Here is a 20,944-nt window from a genome sequence, read left to right as displayed (position 1 = left end):
GCCACAACGCCCGGCTATTTTTTGTTTGCAGCTGTTGTTTGGTGGGCTTGGGCTGGATTCGAACCTCCAGCTCGGGTGTATGTGGCTGGTGCCTTAGCCGCTTGAGCCACAGGCACTGAGCCTGGAACACCATTTCTACCCACCTGATCTGGCCCTCAGTGACGTTTTTCTTTACCCAAAGAAAAAGGCAATATTAAAAGAAAGATCTTTTCGGGCGGCCCCTGTGGCTCAAGGAGTAGGGCGCCGGTCCCATATGCCGGAGGTGGCCGGTTCAAACCCAGCCCCGGCCAAAAACCACAAAAAAAAAAAAAAAAGAAAGATCTTTTGATGAAATTCAGGATATTAAGGGTAATATGACATCAGCTGTAATGGCCATTCCAGAAAAAGAGTTCCAAAATTCCTTTGAAGTGTGGACTAGGTGCTGGTATTGGTGCACAGCTTTCCACGGGGAGTACTTTGAAGGTGACTGTAGTGATATTCAGCAACGAGGTAAGTAGCACTTTTTCTAGGATGAGTTCATGAATTTAATTGTCAGACCTCGTAAATTAAAAAACGGAAAAATATACGTGCGATAAATATCACGTAGCTATATTGGTGAAAATAGACTTTAAGGCAAAAAAAGACTCAGGCATGAAGCACTGGGAGAGATTCCAGGATAACTACATAATGACAAAAGATTCAGTTCATCAGGAATATGCCATGAGTTGAAATTTATTTGCATCTAGTAACATAGCCTCAAAATAGGAAGGCAAAAATAATCAGAAGGGTGAAGTTGTTTGTAAGGAGAAGTTAACTCCTACAGTCACAGTGGAAGATTTTTAACACATATGGCAGCAATTAATAGGTTAGGAAGATTGAGAAAAGGAAGACAAAATCAAACCCAGGATAAATATTAATTTGAACAACATAATTTACACAATTGAGGTGATAAATATGGAAGCCTAAACTCAATTATTTGAGAACCCTAAAAATTATTTAGAAATCTAAAAATGCATTTAAAAATAATCTATGGATGAAAGATGAAACCAAGGCAAACCTCTCACAGCCCTATAAAGGCGGCGGCTGCAGCGGCAGCAGCCTCTCTCTCTATGGAGTGATGTGAGTCTGTTTTTGTTGTCCATTGCAGTGCATGGACAGTGCTCTCCGTGGATTGAATCATGGCACCCATGGCCACGCTGGCGACCTCGGGCTCGGCGCGGAAGCGGCTGCCGAAAGAGGAAGACGTGACTAAAGTGGAATCTGAGACCAGCAAGAAGTTATATGTGATCCCCACGTTCGACACCATGGGCTTGCGGGAGGACCTGTTGCACGGCATCCACACCTGCCTATGGTTTTGAAAAGCCCTCAGCAACCCAACAGTGAGCTGTTAAGCAGATAATTAAATGGAGAAACGTCATCACAGTCTCATTCTGGCACAGACAAAACAGCCACTTGCAGCTTCTCAGTCCTCCAGTGCTTGGACATACAGGTAATTTGCTCCTCCGGAGCTGCCCTTTTGGAGATGCTGTGGAGTAGATGCAGCACTCGGTAGAATGCTGTGGAGTCACAGCTCATAGCAACCTCATCTCCTGGGCGTAAGTGATTCTGTTGCCTTAGCCTCCCAAGTAGCTGGGACTACAGGCAACCGCCCCACTGCCCGGCTATTTTTAGAGATGAGGTCTTGCTCTGATTCTGGCAGGTCTCAAACTTGTGAGCTCAGGCAGTCCACCTGCCTGGACCTCCCAAGTGCTGGGAGGCGTGAGCCACCACGCCTGGCTGTTAAGAAAATCTTGGGTCTTTTCTCCCAACTCGGAAGCTATCACTGCCTCCTGACACCCCCAAGATGGCAACCTCTCTGGGTTCCAACACCTACAACAGGCAGAACTAGGAGGATGTGGACTTCCCCATTCTGTGCCAGAACTGTCTTGGAGAAAACCCATATACTCGAATGACCAAAGAAAAATATGGGAAGGAATGCAAAATCTGTGCTAGGCCATTCACAGTGTTTTGCTGGTGCCCGGGAGTCCACATGCGTTCAAGAAGACTGAAGTGTGCCAAACCTACAGTAAATTGAAGAATGTCTGTCAGACCTGCCTCTTAGACCTAGAGTATGGCCTGCCCATCCAGGTTCGGGATGCAGGATTGTCTTTTAAAGATGACATGCCAAAGTCAGATGTCAACGGAGAGTACTATACAGAGAACGTGGAGAGAGAGATTTCTAACTCATGCTGGAGAAAGCCACATCTACCAGTGACATGCTGCTCAAACTGGCCAGGACTGCACCATACTACAAAGGGAATCGGCCGCACATTTGCTCCTTCTGGGTAAAAGGAGAGTGCAGGAGAGGAGAGCAGTGTCCATACAGACATGAGAAGCCTACAGATCCACATGACCCCCTTGCTGATCAGAATATTGAAGACCGAAATTATGGAATCAATGACCCTGCAGCTGATAAGCTTCTAAAGTGGGCTTCAACCATGCCTCGTCTGGACCCACCAGAGGATAAAACTGTCACCACACTATATGTTGGTGGCCTGGGTGATACCATTACTGAGACAGATTTAAGAAGTCATTTCTACAAGTTTGGAGAGATCCGGACAATCACTGTTGTACAGAGACGGCATTGTGCTTTCATCCAGTTTGCCACAAGGCAGGCTGCAGAAGTGACAGCTGAAAAGTTCTTTAATAACTTGATTGTCAATGACCACAGACTCACTGTGAAATGTGGAAGATCCCAATCAGCAGCTAGAGGAAAAGAAAAGAAGGATGGAACCACAAACTCTGGGATCAAGCAAGAGCCTGTTCCAGGATTGCCAGGAGCTCTTCCTCCTCCTCCTGCAGCAGCAGCAGAAGCCTCTGTCAACTACTTTAACTTACCCCCAAGTGGCCCTCCAGCTGTGGTGAACACTGCCCCACCCCACCCCCAGGTTTTGGACCACACATGTTCCACCCAGTGAGACCACCCCCTCCTTTCATGAGGGCTCCAGGACCAATCCACTATCCTTCTCAGGACCCTCAGAGGATGGGAGCTCACGCAGGAAAACACAGCAGCCCCTAGCACATTATCACCACTGTGAAGCTCTATAGAAGAAAGGACACTTAAAAATCCCAGTAAATTGAATTATGTTCGTGGCCGCCACATAACATGTCCGTGTAGCTCTCGGAGCTCCAGCCGAAGGAGAAGGGGGGTAAGTAAGGAGGTCTTTATACCATGGCTGGTACAAACCAGACTGCAGCAAACACACCTATGTAAAGCACCCAGGAAGCAACTGGCTACAAAAGCCGTTTGCAAGAGTGCGCCCTCTACTGGAGGGGTGAAAAACCTCATCGCTGCAGGCCTGGTACTATGGCACTCCCTGAAATCAGATGTTATCAGAAGTCCACTGAACTTCTGATTTGCAAACTTCCTTTCCAGTGTCTGGTGTGAGAAATTGCTCAGGACTTTAAGACAGATCTGCACTTCCAGAGCACAGGTATTGGTGCTTTGCAGGAGGCAGGTGAGGCCTTTTTGAAGACACCAACCTGTGTGCTATCTATGCCAAACGTGTAACAATTATGCCAAAAGACATTCAGCTAGCATGCTGCATATGTGGAGAAAGTGCTTAAGAGTCCACTATGATGGGAAAACATTTCATTATAAAAAAAAAACATATTCTATTCCTGTTACTGGTAGTTCTGAACATTAGAATTTTTTTTTCCCCATGGTGTCAAAAGAGACTTAAGTGTATGATTGCAACCAGAAAAATAGGGGACAGAAATCAGGTATTGGCATTTTTTCCATTTTCATTTGCGTGTGAATTTTTGTTATAAATGTGGGGATGTGCAGCATTAATATGAGTCAAAATATTTCAGTGAACAAGTTTCAGCAGTTCAACTTTATAACAATTATAAATAAACCTGTTAAGTTTTTCTGGACAATGCCAGCATCAGGATTTTTTAAAAACAAGTAATTTCTTATTGGTGGCAACTAAAAAAAAAGAAAGAAAGATGAAACCAAAATGAAAGTAGTGTGTCAGTGAAGATGCTGAAAAACAAACAGTAAAGAAAGCCACAATATAGAGAGTCAACAAAGCCAAATGATCTTTATTTGAAAAAATTAATAAAATTGATGAACCTTTGGTCAGACTGATATAGAAACAAAGAAGGTCTCGGCGCCTGTAGCTCAGGGGCTAGGGCGCCAGCCACATACACCTGAGCTGGCGGGTTTGAACCCAGCCCGGGCCTGCCAAACAACAATGACAACTACAGTCAAAAAATAGCTGGGCGTTGTGGGCCAGGCACCTGTAGTCCCAGCTACTTGGAAGGCTGAGGCAAGAGAATCACTTAAGCCTGAGTTGGAGGTTGTTGTGAGCTGTGACATCATAGCACTCTACCCAGGGCGATAGCTTGAGACTTTGTCTCAATTAAAAAAAAAAAAAAAAGAGAGAAAGAAAAAGAAACAAAGAGCAAAGTAAATAGTGAAGAATAGTAGAGATGAATCAATATAGATGTGAAAAGATAGAAAAGACAACTAAGTTATTATGAATCATAAATCTATAAATGTGAAAACTTAGGGGAAATGGTCAAATTCCTGAAAAATGTAAATTACAAAATAGACTAAAGAGGAAGTAGAAAACACAAATAGTCTTATCATCATTAAAGCAACAAGAATAAACAAATAATATCTTGAACTAGTACATGAAAGTCATCCATCAAAGAAAATATCTGGCCTGCATGGTTTCACTGGCTAATTCTATCAAATTCTCTAAGAACAGGCAATTCAATCTTTCCCACATAATAGAAAATAGGGAAAGAGAAACAAAGATTATACAAAAAACGTATCAGAGAGGAAAATAACCATCTCTCTCAGAATTATATCCAAAACAAAACATTCTCAAAACAAATCCAGGGATGTGTAAAAAAGATAATGATTTTTTTATCCCAATTTCATTTATCTCAGAAGTGCAAGGTTGATTCAACGTCAATTTAAAAAAAACTAATATAAACAATCACTTAATAGTTTAAAGGAGAAGAGAACATGTGAGTAACAGATCCAGAAAAAGAACTGAATACAATTCAACAACCATTCATGGTATGAACTCGCAGAAAACTAGGAATAGGTACTTCCTAAAACTGATGAAGAGTATCTAAAAATATCCTGTAGCAAACATTATACTCCATTGTGACACATTAAAAACATTCCTTTTAAAATCAGGACAAAAGAAGAATGCCAGCTATCAACACTTCTATTTGATATTACACCAGAAGTGCAAGTTAGCACAATGAACAGGATGAAGAAACCCTATTAGTGAGACTGGGCAGGATTATCTGCAATGACTAACAATCTCAACATCTCAGAGGTTTAAAATGATGGATTCCGTCAATCATTCTCGTCCAACTCATATTAGTGGAGGGCTCTGTTCTGTGACTGACACAGAAATAAAAACAATGAGAATTTAATAGGAGGGAACAAAAACTATCATTGTTCTCAGATGATGTGAATGTCTACATGAAAAATCCCCAAGAATACAGGCCAATTATTGGAATGTATAGAGTTTACAAAATTTCATATATAAAATTGCCATAAAAAAGCAAATTACATTCCTTAAAACAGCAACAAGCAGATAGAAAATACCATAAATACACAATGGAGGTAATGGACAAATATGAGCCCATGCTCATTTATTTGGAATATACCTTCTTTTCAAACATTCAGAAATCTAAAAATAAAATTTAAAATAATCTAAGCAAATAGATTATTTTGTATACCATAACAAAAATATGCGTAAGTCATCTAGGGGGGGAAAATCTATCAAAACATATATGAGATGTTTATGGAGAAAATTATAAGACATTAGAAAGACATTATAGAGTAGACTTCAGTAAGTAGAGAGACACGCCACTTTTATGAATTGCTCAATATGATGAAAACGTAAATTCTTCCCATATTGATCCATATTTAATATAGTCTAACAAAATCTCAATAGGACTTTTCATAGAATTTTACAAATGATTCTAAAATTTAAATAGGAAAACAAAGGGTCAAAAATAACGAAGGCACTGCTAAAAAACTGAGGATTTGCTTTCCCAGACCCTGAGACTTAGCATAAGACTGTAGTAATTAAGACAATGTGTCTTGACACGGAGATAGAGAAATGGACCTGTGGAGCAGGATAGTGTCCTGGAACAGACCTGCACGCATATGGACTGAGGGACGGAACTGCCCCGGCCCATTGAAGGGTGAAGGAATATATAAAAATGGTGCGAAGGAATATATAAAAATGCTTGGAAAAGAACATAAAAGTGAACCCCCACCTAAAGCTAAATGCACAAAATGAATTTCAGATCAAAGTGTGAAAGGCAAAACTTTAATAAGACTTCCAGAGGAAACAAGAGATCATCTCTGTGATCTGAATAGGGTGTAGGGAAGGACTTTGTAACTGCCCATCGCCTATAAAAAACATAAAGGAAAAGTTTAGTGAATTTGATTAGGTGGAGCTTAAGCACACCTAATCATCGAGACAGTGTAATCAGAATGAAAAGCAAAGCAACCACCTATGAGAGATTATTTAGTATATATGTAATATAAAACAGGAACAAAAAATTTCTTTTTTTTTTTAAAGGTTTTAGGCTTTTAAAAAAAATTTTTATTTATTATTATTTTTATTTTATTTTTGCAGTTTTTGGCTGGGGATGGGTTTGAACCCGCCACCTCTGGTATATGGGGCCGGCGCCCTACTTCTCTGAGCCACAGGTGCCGCCCAGGAACAAAAAATTCTTAAAAATCCTTGAGAAAACACAAACCATCAATAGAAAACTGGGGAAAAGTAAGTGGTAGGAATCTCACAGAGGAGGAAACCAGAATGACCAAAACTCATGAAAAGATGCTCCCTTTGACAGTTTAACAAAAGCATAAAAGTCTGACAATTCTAAGTGTCTATGAGGATGTGGAGCAAGAAGAATTCCCTTTTGGGGTATAACTGGTATTTCCTTACCTGACAGTACCCGGTAGGTTGCCCATATGCATCCTGAGAAGCAGTAATTCCTTTCCTAAGCATATCCTAAAGCAACAGTTCTCAACATGTTGTCCAGGGACCTCTAGGGTGTTCCTGGGACTCTTTTGGGGAGTCCACAAGGCAAAGCTATTTTCATAATAATATGATATTATTGGCTTTTCCACTGTGTGGAGATTTACATTGATGGTACAAAAGCAATGGATGGAGGTAAAATTGTCCAGTAGAAGAAAAAAAGTGAGCATGTGAGTGTAATTTGACTTAATAATGTTGGGCGGCACCTGTGGCTCAGTGAGTAGGGCACTAGCCCCATGTACCGAGGGTGGTGGGTTCAAACCCATCCCTGGCCGAACTGCAACAAAAAAAATAGCCAGGTGTTGTGGTGGCTGCCTGTGGTCCCAGCTACTTGGGAGGCTGAGGCAAGAGAATTGCCTGAGCCCAGGAACTGGAGGTTGCAGTGACCTGTGTGACACCACGCCACTCTACTGAGGGCGATAAAGTGAGACTCTGTCTCTACCAAAAAAGAAAAAAAAAAAGAATGTCAAGTGAGGCAATACTTTTTAATTTTATTAAATCTTGACCCTTGAGTACATGTATTCCACATGACATGACCCAGCACACACAGACCTTCTGCTGTGCACAGAAATACCATGGCTGTCTTAAAGGGAAGCACTATATATATATATATAGACACATATATATATTTTTTTATTGTTGGGGATTCATTGAGGGTACAATAAACCAAGTTACATTGATTGCATTTGTTAGGTGAAGTCCCTCTTGCAATCGTGTCTTGCCCCCCAAAGGTGTGGCACACACCAAGGCCCCACCCCGCTCCCTTCTTCCCTCTCTCTGCTCTTAAAGGGAAGCACTTTTTTTTTCTTTTGCAAACAAAGTCTCACTCTGTTGCCCTAGATAGAGTGCCATGGCATCATAGCTCACAGCAAGCTCAAATTCTTGGGCTTGAGCAATCCTCTTGCCTCAGCCTCCCCAGTAGTTGGAAATACAGGCACCAGCCACTACACTTGGTTGGTTTTGTTTTTGGTAGGGAGGGCAGCTTGGTCTTGATTATGCTGGTCTCGAACTCCTGAGCTCAAGCAGTCCACCCTTCTCGGCCTCCCAGAGTGCTGGGATTAAGGTGTGAACCACAACACTGCCGGGCCAAAGAAAGCACGTGGTTGACTTGTGAGCTGAAGTGGCCACTGTTGTTGTGGAATATCATTTTTATTTGAAAGAAGGACTGCTGGACAAACCGTGCTAATTCAGACTTCAGTATTTGGTAGATATTTTCTTTATGATGAGCAAATAAATCTGTCACTTCAAAAAAACAATTGGCAGTATTTGTTGCCCATGATAAAAAATTCAAGCTTTAAAGAGAAAACTTGAAACTTGTAAAACACATTTCCTCCTCTGTGAATCTGAGAAGCTTCCTAATGCTTACAGACTTTTTTAAAAAATGGGGATTGATAATAAAGAATATGATTTTAAAAATTATTGTATAAAAATATGCCACCATTCGGAAGATCTGCCATATTTTCCAAATGAGCAATGAAGGATGTTACAAAATCATGCATTCAAGATATAAAACCAATGGATTTCAATGCCAGAGAGTACAGAAAGTTCACTGATATATATTCAGATTTCACACAGCAGTTAATCGTTAAAAGCTGGTGAGTTTTAGTGTAGTATCAAAGAAAAGTAGTCATAGGTATTTGAAAAAGCTTTTCCAATTACCTATCTGTGTGAGGTTAGATTTCCTTTAACAAAAATAGTGCATTTCAAGAGGTTGTAGAAGCAGATAAGGGAATCCTGCGGTCTTCTATTAAGTCAGACATTAAAGAGATATGGAAAAATGTAAAACACAATCATTCTTCTCAATAATTTTCTATTTCATAAAAAAGGGTCACGTTCACAAAATATTACTGTCAACATGTAATAGATTATTGTTATTTTTTTTACAGAGTCTCACTTAGTTGCCCTTGGTAGAGTGCCATGCCGTCACAGCTCACAGCAACCTCCAGCTCTTGGGCTTAGGCAATTCTCTTGCCTCAGCCTTCCGAGTAGCTGGGACTACAGGCACCCACCACAACACCTGGCTATTTTTTTGTTGCAGTTTGGCCAGGGCTGGGTTCAAACCCGCCACCTTTGGTATATGGGGCCGGCGCCCTACTCACTGAGCCACAGGCACCTCCCATAGATTATTATTGTTATTTTGAAGTAAATATTTATGAAAGTTAGTCTTAATATCATAAATATTAATAGAAATAACATAATAAACAAAAGTCCATTGGGGTCTTCAATAATTTTTTTTGAGAGAAGCTCTCATTCTATCACCTAGGTCAGAATGCAGTGATCATAGGTGACTGCAACCTTGAACTCTTGGGCTTGAGCAAACCTCCTTCATCAGCCTCCCAAGTAGCTGAGATTAAGGGGAGGGGGGTGCCACCTCACCTGGCTACTCAATAAATTTTAAGGGCGTAAAAGGGTCCTGAGACCAAAATATTTGAGAACTGATGCCCTAGTGAAAATGTGTGCTTATGTGTCCCAGGAGACACCTGCAAGAATGCCCACAGCAGTGATATTTATAATAGCAAAGAGCTGGAAACACAAATGTTAATCTATAGCATGATGGATTAAGTGAATGTTACGTACAACCTTGATGTATTTCACAATAAAAAAGTAATATTCAGGATGGGGCCGGTGACTCATGCCTGTAATCTTAGTATTCTGAGAGGCCAGGTAGGTGGATTGCTTGACTTTAGGAGTTCAAGACCAGCCTGAGCAAACACAAGACCCTCTCTTTATTAAAAATAGAAGAATAAACAAACAAACAAACAAAAACAAACAAAAAAGTAGCCCAGAACTGTGATGGCACCTGTAGTCCCAGCTACTTGGGAGACTGAGGCAAGAGGATTACTTGATCTTAAGAGTTTGAGATTGCTGTGAGCTACAATGATACCACAGCACTCTACCCAGAGCAACACAGTGAGACTCTGTCTCAAACAAAAAAACAAAAAACAAAAAAGGTAGTACTCAAAAAATGGCCAAGCAACATACACAAAACCCTCTAATAATAGCAAAGTCTCCCTCCCTCCCATTCCTGCCTCCCAGCACCACAGCTGCCCAGAATTCCCAGAGCAATAAGAATTTCTAAAGATTGTTTATGGACATGTGTGGGCATGTACGTGTCCTGCACCCTCCCTTTTTTGGGGTCCTCTTGATATTCCCATCACTGTTCTTCACTCTGTCTTTTTCTCTTGGCGATTGGATGATGTTGCTGATTGTTCTATACACACAGTTGCCCTAGTTGCCTCTAACAGTTGCACAGCATTCTATTTAGACAAGTATTAGAATTTGTCATTCAGACCTCATGGTTGATAGGGTAATTTGCCTCCGGCTTTTGCCCATAACATGTACACCTCTATCTCAGCTACCTTCGTGTGTTCATCTTTATGCACACAGATGTGTGTATCTGTAGGATAAATTCTTAGGTTTGGGAAGCTGAGGTCAAGGATGTACTTTAAAGTGTGGAAGCTATTGCCAAGCTGCCCTGCAAAATGGCTGTGCTGACTTCACCGCTCCCTACCAGACATTCAGACTGTGCTTTCCCTACACACCCACGACCATCTTGGTTTATCCGATAAGTTCAAGACCAGCCTGCAATCGCAGATTTACTTTGTACTTTTATTTATTAAGTGTGAGGGCAGAAGACAACGCTTCGGATTTAACCCGTTAGAAAGCACCAGGCACCTGCTCGTTGGGCTCCTAGAAAGGAAGGGCAGGATCGAGATCCCGGTGTGGGGGGCCAGGTCAGGAGGGTGACCCAGGCAGGGGACGTCTTACCTTTGCAGGGGAGCGCACACTGGCCCGTGCTTCCCCACGTGGCCGCTGGAGGGCACTGGCGCCCACGGAAACGCTCTAGGAGGGCGTGGGTCGGAGCGCAGGCGGGGTGGGGGGCGCCCTCCACCCGCCTCCCCAGCCAGGGCCTAGCCCGACCCGAGGCGAGCCAACCGCCCGTTCCCCGCCCACCCTGAGCCCTCCCCGCTTCCCTGGGACTCAGGGCCGTGTGGGCTGCACCAGCGCCTCCAAGCCTATCTGTCCCACTCTGGGCCGCTCAGGATCCCTCTCAGAGTGGTCAGTCCTTGGATGGGTGGGGGCGGTCCCTATTGGGACGGCCTGTCCAAGAGCGTCCTTCTACCTTTGTGCTGGCTAGAGGGTCCTTGTTCACAAAAGCCTGGACAAACTCTTCAGGCCCGATGTGTCGCAGCCGTTCCTGCAGGGGAAGGGAGAAGAGGCGAAGGGGAGGGCAGGTCTGGGGAGGGTCCTCCTGTTGGGCTCCCTGATATCCCAGGCCACCCCCCAATGTCTCTCTCCACCTACTCTGGGGCGTGGAGAACTTGTCCTGAGTTGTCACAGGGCTCAGTACCATCCCTGAAAGAGGCAGTCCTTCCTTTTGGTCCATGGGGTTGGGGAGCGCTGCATGTGGGGGCTGACGTTCAAGGGAAGCAGGCTGAACACCAGGTAACTGAAGTGACCTGCTCCCCTGGGGTCAGGTATGGTGGCCAAGAGCAGTGGATCTGGGTCAGAATTGAATCCTGGCTGTGTCCCTTTTGCTGTGTGACTTTAACTAATCACTTGCCCTTTGGGGACCTTAGTTCCTTTATCTGTGAAAAGGGAATAATAATGGCACTTCCCTGGCAGGGTGAAGGGAAGACAGAACAAGTCAGAGCACTTGAGTGTGCTGAGTAAATTGCCTGGGAGGCAGTCAGGGTGCCATAAAGGGAAGACCAGCTCCCAGCCTCCCCTTTCTCTAGGCTGGACCCACAGCCTCTGTGTCCGTAAGAAGCTGGGCGGGGGGCATCCGCTTTGCAAGCAAAAAGAGTTTGTGCTCTTGCTGCTGTGGAACGGTGGGGAGGGCACAGTGTGTCTATGAGTCCTGGACGGAGAAACTTAGGCCCTGGTGGGAAAGGCACCAGTCCTGGGAGGATCACATAGCAGGCGGTGTCAGAGGAGGAATCTGAACCCAGTTTCTCCTTCCCAGACCGGGACCCTCAGGCAGACCAGGGGCAGGCACCTGTCTCTTGTCCCAGTTCTGGGAGACTGCTGTAGGGCCCAGAGCCTCTGGAGATGCCAGCTGGCCAGCTATGCCAGGCACCTTTATCTGTGGGTTATGGGGATTATGGGGAGACCAGGTTGGGGGAGTGAGATGGAGGGGAGGGGTGGCTGCGTTCCCAGTTGCTCCCGGCTCTGGGTCTGGGTGGAAGGTGGTGCCAGCCTGCTCACCAGCTCCACGTGGGTCAGCTGCTGGGCCAGCGTGTAGGGGTCACTACAGATGCCAAGGAGCTCCCTGTGGATGGAGGCCAGCGGCTTGGTCCTGTAGGAGATGGGCTTGTCGGCGCCCATCAGACCTTCTGGGCCCTGACCCAGGACTGCTAGCCTCTGGTGCAGTGCCTGCAGGAGCTGCTGCATCCTCTTCCGGTATGCCTGGGCAGGGGAACAGGGCGTTCAGGCCTTGCCCACCTCCAAAGCAATGGCACCTGCCCCACCCTGAAATGGGACCTGACCCTAGGCAAGTGGGAGCTGGGGCTGGGGCCACAAGTCCAGGCCAGGTGGGGAGAAGGCTTCAGGAACACAAGGGAAGCTTAGAAGAGTGCACAGTAGGGAGGCTGATAAGCTGTTGTGGGGCAGCTGTCTGCATAGCAGGGCAGAGTGGTGTGGATGCTGCCAGGAAGCCAGAGGAAGGGAAAGCCAGAGGAGGGAGACAGGGAATAGGCCCTATCCCGGAAGGCTGGTCTGCTGCTTGCTTTTGATGGCCACATCTCCCAGGCTCAGCTCAGAGAGGTCTTCCTGACCAGCCCTGCCATCCTGCCATCTCCCCCGAGCAGTCCTCATGGGACTTCTATAGAACCACTATGGAGACAATCGGGTTTGTTCACATCCTTGATAGAATGACAGCTGCACAGGGCAGGGACATCTGTGTTGCCCCCTCCATGTTAGCAGAGCCGAGCCCGGCTCTGGGCACGTAGTTATTACACCAACCGGGTCCCCTCCCAGCCAGCCCAGAAGGACATGCCCTGGGCAGGGTACAGGGATGGAAGGGTATGGAGGCCCTCGAAGGGCACCTATCCTTCCACCCCTAGGGAGAAACTGGTTATTTCCCCTTAGAGACCCTTGTTTAAAGGAAATGCCATCACACTGGCTGGGGTATTAAGTAAGACATCCACATGTCTCCAAGGGTTTTGGTCTAAGCCTCAGAATAGGCCCATGAGCTCATCGGCTCATAGCAAACATCACTCCCAGTGGTGGATTCAACCCCCCAGTAGCCAAGGAGATGGCCTCAGTGCTGACAGAGGCAGTGTGGGCATCTGGGGGCCAGGCCTCTGGCAATGGCAAGCCATCAACCAGACAGCCTGTGCCCAGAGGCCTCAGCAAATAACAGGTGGGGAATAGTCTGAATTGTCAGGTGATAGAAGACAGTCAGGGTGAGTTTTTCTTCATGCTCTTTTGAAACACACACAGCCTGCAGCGTTCTGCAGGTGTGACCTCTGGCACATTAGCTGTGAGGGCCTGGGAGCCTCTGATGGGCCCAAGGGTGCTGCTGCTATCTGAGGACTGAGGACAGAGCTCTGGTGACAGAGGGGGCACCTCCTTGGCTCCTTATGGCAGTACTTCTCTGTGAAGTAACCATGGGCAGCTGCGGGAGAGCCATCAGGACACAAGGAGGAGGACAAGAGACCACTTAACCTGACGGGGTTAAGACCAGAAGGCACCCACTGGCTAGCTGGGCTGCGGTGGGTAACCCGAGGTCTGGCTTGTCCACCTCCTGCCCACTGAAGAAGTAGCCCCTCTCAGCAAGGGTCACCTGTTATCATCCAGTGTAAAGGTCTAGTGCTTGGAGGACATCCTCTTTGGGTGGGTGCTTTTTTGTGGAAGGGCAACTTGAGGATACCAAAGATACTGGGATGCACCCCTGGCCAAGGCCAGGGTAAGGGATCTCCTATTCTACTCCACACTACCCAGTGTGTGTAGGCACAGTGACAGGCCTGGAACATTCTCAAGGTCAGTGAGGAGGCACTGACTTTCCAAGGGGAACCAGCTAGGGACTTACACCCATCCCCCACCACCCAACTTCGCCAATGCCAGGCAGGCCAAATAAGGGCAGATAATCCTGTCTTGTCTTATGACTTAGACCTCACTGTTACTGAAGACCTGGGGGCAGGGAAGAGGACAAAGCAGAAGACTGGGCTCTCATCCCCTTGCATACCTTCTACCCCATCCACCTACCCGCCCACTTCCCACACCTGTCTCTTCTCCACACACGTCTATCACCAACCTCCTTTTTATATAGGGAGCCACCCACAGATCCACTAACTCACTCACCTATCTTCTTTCCCTTCTGATATCCACCCATTCACCCATCCACCCCCCCACCTATCCACCACCCACCTTCATTCATCCATCCATCATTCACTTGTACTTATCTCTCCTCCACCCATGAACAGATTCAGGAATTCACTCATCTGTCCTTCCTCCCTCCTTTCTAACACCACCCACTCACATATTTACCCACCCACTAACCTTCCCATCCATCTATTCCTCCATCCACCCATAGACCGGTCTACCTTTCCTACTTTTCTCTTTCCTCCTTCCATTCATTGTTCCACATCTGCTTACCCTGGACATCCACTTGCCTATGCAGTTATCCCAACACCTGTCCTCCCCTACATCATCCATAGAAGGAGTCAGCTATCTGCCCAGCCAGTCAGAAGCAGCCACTCTCCTGACCCCCATTCATCCAATCATCAACTCTTCCTGACCCTGTTCTGTGCTGCACCCTAAGCCAAGTGTTATGTTATGATCCTGAGATGGATCCCGGGAGTGTGGAGGAGGAGGGGGAGGTAACCCTTGTCTCACTCAGCCTCAGATCAGCTCAGTCATTTGCCTGATACGTGAAATGACCCTCTCAGCCTGTTATGCTGTAGGTATGGCTTCCGGTTACCCAGCTTTGTCTTACATGCAGCTGGTTTTGCCATGTCCAGACCTACTTTGGGGTACATCAGTAGCTACCAGCTTGCCAAGGTCAGTTTCTTCCCAGGGAAGTGGACATATCCCCCACCCATTTCTCACCCATGCAACACCAATGCTGCCCACAGCATTACTCTGGAGATGCTGATAAACCTGCTCCTTCTATCAATAAATACACCAGGAGACATCCGTCCCTGTAATCCTGGGAGCTAAGGATTTCTGTCTTCCTTTCACCCATAAAGGAAGTGGAGCCTGGAGATCTGCACCTGCTCTCCACAGAGTAGTACTGGGAGAGCACAGTGGGCACCGGTGCAGAGGCTGCTGCTGCCTCCCAAGTCTCTGGGTTTCCCAGCACAAGGGCCACATTTATCTGTGGGGTGGTTTTATGGCAGAGGCACCTGTCCCCACCTCTGCCCTCAGCCTGCAGGGCTCACAGCTTACCCCTGGAGGGCTGAGAGAATCCCATGAGAATCTAACAGACAGTGAAAGGTCCTTGTCCCCAGCACTGTGGTTCTTTTGGTTCAGCCAGGAAAGCCCTTTCCTGCCCCTGATTTGCAGGTCCTTGCTCAGGTGAGAGCACTGACCACCAGCCCAGCCCTGGACATGGTGCTGGACATGATGCTGGTCTGTGGCAAAAGGCTCAGGACCAAGGCCTAGCCATATCAAGAGCTCACCAGTGGATTTCCCCATCCCCACCATCTGATGCTTCCCGAGAGCAGTCTTGAGAGAAGTCAGCTCAAGAGCCAGGTGTGGACTCTGAGGCCTAGATTCCCTCCCAGCTCTGTAGTGCCTGCTTCTAGAGGGGCTGCAGTGTGCAGTGCAGTGATGGGGGACAAAGGCTCTGAGAGGAGGCTCCGGGAACAGGCCCAGGCCCGGGATATGAGGGTGAGGAGAGGGAAGCCCTCTGCCCAGCTTGCTCACCTCGTCACAGGGGGCAATGAGGCCCACCACGTCCTTCAGGTGCCCGATGGCCGACTCCTCCTGGAAGTCCCGTGGGAAGGTCTCTGTCCACTCGGCCAACAGCTGGAGCAGTTTGGGACCAAACTTCCGGACCCGCGCCTGCACAGCAAGGCGAGTGAGAGGTGGGCTCCTCCACCCTCATTCCTGTCCTCAGCATGGTCTGGGGTGCCCCAGTGTGTGGCTGAAGGCGACAGGGATGGACACCAGAGTGGGGTGCTGACCCTGATGGCTCCCACCCATCAGGGAAGTTGAAGGGACAGATGCATATGGAGAAGGGCCATCTGTTTCTGCCTGCCCATCTTGGTACTCCCTTTCCATGGTGATCACAGTCAATTTTCCCTTAGGGACAACCCCACCTGGGCCTATGTCAGTGCTGACCAATCAGAGCACCGCACACTTCCATCCTGCACGGTGACTGGCTCACAGATGGGCATGTGACCTAGGCTAGGCCAATGAGATTGGGACTTTTACTGGTGGAGAAAAGGGGCTTGTTCTTTCCGCATGGTTGGAGAGGGTGGAAGGTGAGCCTGGCACGCTGAAGGGTACCTGTCACTCGGGAGTCCTAGTGAGACTGGCCCAGGAGCCACAGGGAGAAAGACCAGGGTTTAAAGATGTCATCTGAGCTCCTGGAGCCAGTGATACCTGAGACCTGAAAGTTATCTGAGCTAGAAGTCCCTTTGTTTTAGGCCTGTTGAGGAGTTTCCTTCACTGCAACAATAGACCCCTACCCACAGGCCAATAAATTGTCACAGTCGCAGGATCCACCAGGAATGGAGGAAATGTTGTAAGGAACCATGGAAGGCTGGGCCATCAGTGAGCCCCACGGAGAAGGGAAGGTGGCCAGGTGTGCTGACAGCAGGAAGCCCAGGGGAGGCTGCGGGGCCTCTCAGGCCACAGATGCAGGCAGGATCTTACTGGCCCAGCTCCTGGTTCTGAGTCTAGGCTTAACGTGAGCTTAAGGGCTCCCACAGGGCATTGGAAAACTGCACTGGAGTTAAAGGTCCCTGCTGGGTCCCTTCTGGCTCTGGGCCTCAGACAAGTCAGAACACCCCTGAAGCCAACCCTGTCAGGAAAAGAGGGACAATCATTACCTCCATGGGTGCATGGCAGGGGAGTTCTGGTACACTCATAGGCCCCCTGGCCTGCCCTGCCTCTCACCTTGTCCAGCACCGGCTTGTCCAGCTGCTGCTGCTCTATGCACAGGTGGCAAACCTGGGCCAGGAGGTCCCGGGGCTCAATGAAGAGGCGAGAGCTCAACAGGAAGGTGAAGATGTAGGCTTTCTGGGGGGACACATGAGAAAGAGGGCACACTCTCAGACGGGCACTGGGCGGGCCAGGCCTCCTAGTCTGCCCATCCCCCCAGGCCCGAAGCCACTCCCAATCCTGTTGTCTTCCCCTCTGCCTTCTTACTGCCCGTCCCTCGTTGGGGGAGCCACCCACCTCGGGGTAGTAGTCAGCTGTGGGCACCAGGTGCTGGATCAGTGTTTCCAGGGAGGCTGAGGATGGAGCTCCTTGCAGGAGGGGTTGCTGGGCCTGCTCGCCATCTGTGGGCTCTGGAGGAGGTGGGCTGAGGCTGCCTGGGGTGACCATGTTGGAGGTGCTCAGGGTCTGGGGCATGCCTGCCTGTAATGGCAAGAAGTAGTGGGGGCATGCCAGAGCTGGGGCCTGCTCAGACTGGAAGGGCTCTGCCTCCCACAGGAGCTTCTGTGCCTGCCTGAGACTACCGGTCATTTCCAGGGAGGGCCACCCGCCCACTTAGCAGCACGGCCTCCATTCTCCTTCTTCTTACAGCCCTTTGACTCTCTCCTAGGAACCGTATCTCCTCTATTCTCAGCTTCTCATTTAGGGGCAGGCCTTTTCCAGAGTCTGCCTCCCTACCATCTCCCACCTCCACAAAGGCAGACTTGACAAGTCTGAATAATCAGGATATTCCCCGCTGCGGCCAGCCATAGATTGGTTCAGGGATGTGCCTGATTCAAACTGGAGGGGCTCAGGTGCAATCCTAGAACTTCTGTGACACTTAGAAGCATTCTTTCTCCTGGGGTCCCTGAACTGGTAGAATGTAAGCCCAACACTGTTGTGGCCGTCTTGGCACCATGAGGGGCCAGGAAAGTGGGCACACTCCTGAGGGCAACATTGGAGGTCCTGGATCCTGAGGTGCCTGAAGCTGCTTGGTGGATTTCTCCTGGCATCCAAGGCAACCTGTTGAACCTTGCCTCCTAACACTCCCCATCATACACTTTTGGTATTTTTACACTTGATCTTAGCCAAAAGGCCTAGAAGCGATCACTTTTGGTATTTTTAAAAAAGAGATGGGGTCTCACTATATTGTCCAGGCTGGGGTACAGTGGCCATTCACAGGTGCCATCATAGCTCACTGAAACTTTGAACTCCTGGATTCATGAAATCTTCCTGCCTCAGCCTCCCACGTAGCTGGGAACTACAGGTATGCATCACTGTGACCAGCTCCCATCATATTTATGCTCTTGGTGCCAGCCATGCACTCTCCTCCAAACACCTTCTCCAACTCTGAGCAACCACACATATTGTTCCCTCCCATAAGAAGTTTCTCCCACCATCTTGACTTCCCCATCCCCCCAGACATCGTTGAAATCCCTCCTCCTTCACTTTCCCTGCTTCCCTGCAGTGTCCTCCCCAAGGCTGCACTTGACCCCTACTGGGCATCAGCAGATTCTTCTTGTCAACTTTCCTGGGTGCCTAGGGATGCTGCTGTTGGTACCTGGTGCACAGAAAGGCCAGCTACAGCTGTTTTGGTGTCTTTTCCATTCAAACCTCTTCCAGGCAGAGGCCAGAGCATGTCCTCTGGGAGCCAGCACTGAGCACATGCGTGCACAGGGAGCCCATATCTGCTCTCTGAAGAGTATCTACTTTCTTCCCCTTATCCCTGTGGGCCATGAAAGAGTAGGGCTCTCACCTTGATGTGTCTTGGCCAAGCCTGTGACTGTTTAAACAGACCCTTGTTCTCAATCATGGTGTCATGTGGCCTCACCACAGGGTCCTCCAGGAACTCTGAGTCTCACCTGCTCACACCACCCCTGCTGCTCCTGTGGCAGAGCCTGACCCCAGCTCCCTGAGTGAGTCTGCCCTGGGAATAGAGACAGAAGGACGTGGGGGTCAGAGGGAGCCCCTCAGAGGGCTGTCCTTTGGGTATGTGGATGTGGGAGGTGCTGGGACTGGGTCACAGCCTGGGGAGGGCTCAGGTATCAGTATGGACAGCAGACTGAACAGTCCCCAGCCCTGGTGACAGACACAGCTTTATTTTTACCTCGCTGGCATGCTGTAAGTGTTCAACTTTCAGCTGGTGAAGCTGTAAAATGTCACAGAACCACCTCCTGTCCATCCCAGGGGAGACTGCCAGGCAGGGGGGCTGGCAGCAGCTCAGATGCTCAGCAGGGAGGCAAGGCCAGCCGTGGGGCGGGTGCCACTCTGCCTGACTCCAAAAGACAGAAAAGTCCAGAGTCCTCTCCTGCCAGACTCTTGTACCTGTCTACCCTGCAGCATTGGGCCTGCCCCAGATCCCAGTCCATTTTCTCAAAGACAAGCCCAGTGGCAGGGGTGAAGGTGATTCTGGGAACCTTTCTGCAGGACAAGGTGGTCTGCTAGACAGTGGGAGTGGCCACAGAGGGGTCTCTGTGAGGGAGGACCCCAGAGCACCTCGAGGCCTGGTCTGGAACCAGGTGCTGGATGTGGGGTGCTGGCACCCTGGGCAGAACAGGGCTCTGATCCAGTTCTGTAGTGATGAACTCACATTGGGGGCTCGGTGGTGGTGGTTGCAGAACCATTGTGACCCTCAGGGATGCCTGGTGGCCCTCTGACCTCCAACCACCCTTGGTGTGTCACCAGCTGGGCCCAGGCCTGGGTCTGAATGAACGGGCTTGATCTTGTGCTGCAGTCTCTGGTTTCCTCGTGCTGTCACTAAGGGTCATCCATTCATGCATGTATGCACAGCCCTGGCACTATTCCGGGCACTGGGGACAACCAAGACCTCTGGAGAGAGGGAAGGCTGCATAGAGACTGGAGGATTTGCTGATGAGGGCAATGTGATAACTCCCTGTGGCTGCATGTTCCTGGGAGACCTCCAAAGACAGGGTGGGGCTGCCACCAGGAGGTGCACTGTTCATTCAGATCCAGGCCTGGGCCCAGATGGTGACACGAAGAGTGGTTGGAGGTCAGAGGGCCACCAGCAGCCTGCCCCCGCTAGGCATCCCTTAGGGTCACCACTCCTCTTGCTCCTCCTTACAGGCATGTAGGTGCAGATGGGGTTGGTGTCCACCCCTGGCCTCTGGATGAGGACAGCTTGGGGAGCACAGAGGACCCTGCTACTCCTCCAGCCACCTTGGACAACCCATCCTCCTTCCACCAGCAGGGGCTCCGGCCGACCTGGAACACAGGGAGGGCTGGGGGCTTGAGGATCTACACTAAGGACTGAGGACAGGAAGGTGTCTGCAGAGAGACATGCCAGGGAGAGGAACGGCCACATGCAGAGAGGCTCAGTGGAGCTGGGGGTCAATGTGGTGTGGTCATAGGTGTGTGCTTAGGAGGCAGGAGCCAGGCAGTGGCTCCTGGAAGGGGAGTGGGAGTGAAGTTTCAGACCCTTTCCATAAATACCTACTTTCATTAGTTTCTGGTCTAACTTTCTTTTTTTTTTTTTTCTTTTTTTTTGTAGAGACAGGGTCTCACTTTATGGCCCTTGGTAGAGTGCTGTGGCCTCACACAGCTCACAGCAACCTCCAGCTCCTGGGCTTAAGTGATTCTCTTGCCTCAGCCTCCCAAGTAGCTGGGACTACAGGCGCCTGCCCCAACGCCCGGCTATTTTTTTGTTGCAGTTTGGCCGGGGCTGGGTTTGAACCCGCCACCCTCGGTATATGGGGCCGGTGCCTTACTGACTGAGCCACGGGCGCCGCCCTGGTCTAACTTTCTATAGCTTCTTTACACAAGGACAGGAAATATAAATATATATTCTCTCC

The 20,944-nt window shown here is 48.7% G+C and overlaps 1 protein-coding gene and 1 pseudogene across 12 annotated transcripts in view; one reads left to right on the top strand and one right to left on the bottom strand.

The window, feature by feature from the left end:
- The window catches only part of RASGEF1C (RasGEF domain family member 1C), a 99,878-nt gene that overhangs the window by 15,290 nt on the left and 63,644 nt on the right, over positions 1 to 20,944 (bottom strand). For 7 of the 12 annotated variants that reach the window (XR_008375212.1, XR_008375215.1, XR_008375219.1 and 4 more), the window contains 6 exons: positions 18,998 to 19,062; positions 17,397 to 17,579; positions 17,115 to 17,237; positions 15,918 to 16,055; positions 12,255 to 12,455; positions 11,170 to 11,514 (listed from right to left, as the gene is read on the bottom strand). Coding sequence is in view for 4 of the 12 variants with exons in the window: in XM_053566583.1 (XP_053422558.1) it covers positions 11,170 to 11,514; positions 12,255 to 12,455; positions 15,918 to 16,055; positions 17,115 to 17,237; positions 17,397 to 17,579; positions 18,998 to 19,062 (1,055 nt within the window). In the remaining 8 variants the exon portion in view is untranslated. Of the gene's footprint in view, positions 1 to 11,169; positions 11,515 to 12,254; positions 12,456 to 15,917; positions 16,056 to 17,114; positions 17,238 to 17,396; positions 17,580 to 18,891; positions 19,063 to 20,944 lie in introns of all 12 variants that reach the window. The other 5 variants (XR_008375218.1, XM_053566586.1, XR_008375213.1 and 2 more) reach the window with 3 other exon arrangements.
- Positions 1,823 to 3,037, top strand: LOC128568745 (pre-mRNA-splicing factor RBM22-like; annotated as a pseudogene).

The sequence above is a fragment of the Nycticebus coucang genome, chromosome 17 (assembly GCF_027406575.1).
Source record: "Nycticebus coucang isolate mNycCou1 chromosome 17, mNycCou1.pri, whole genome shotgun sequence".
Taxonomy (NCBI): Eukaryota; Metazoa; Chordata; class Mammalia; order Primates; family Lorisidae; genus Nycticebus; species Nycticebus coucang.
Note: the sequence above shows the minus strand (reverse complement) of the source record. Positions and strands in the feature narration are given on the sequence as shown.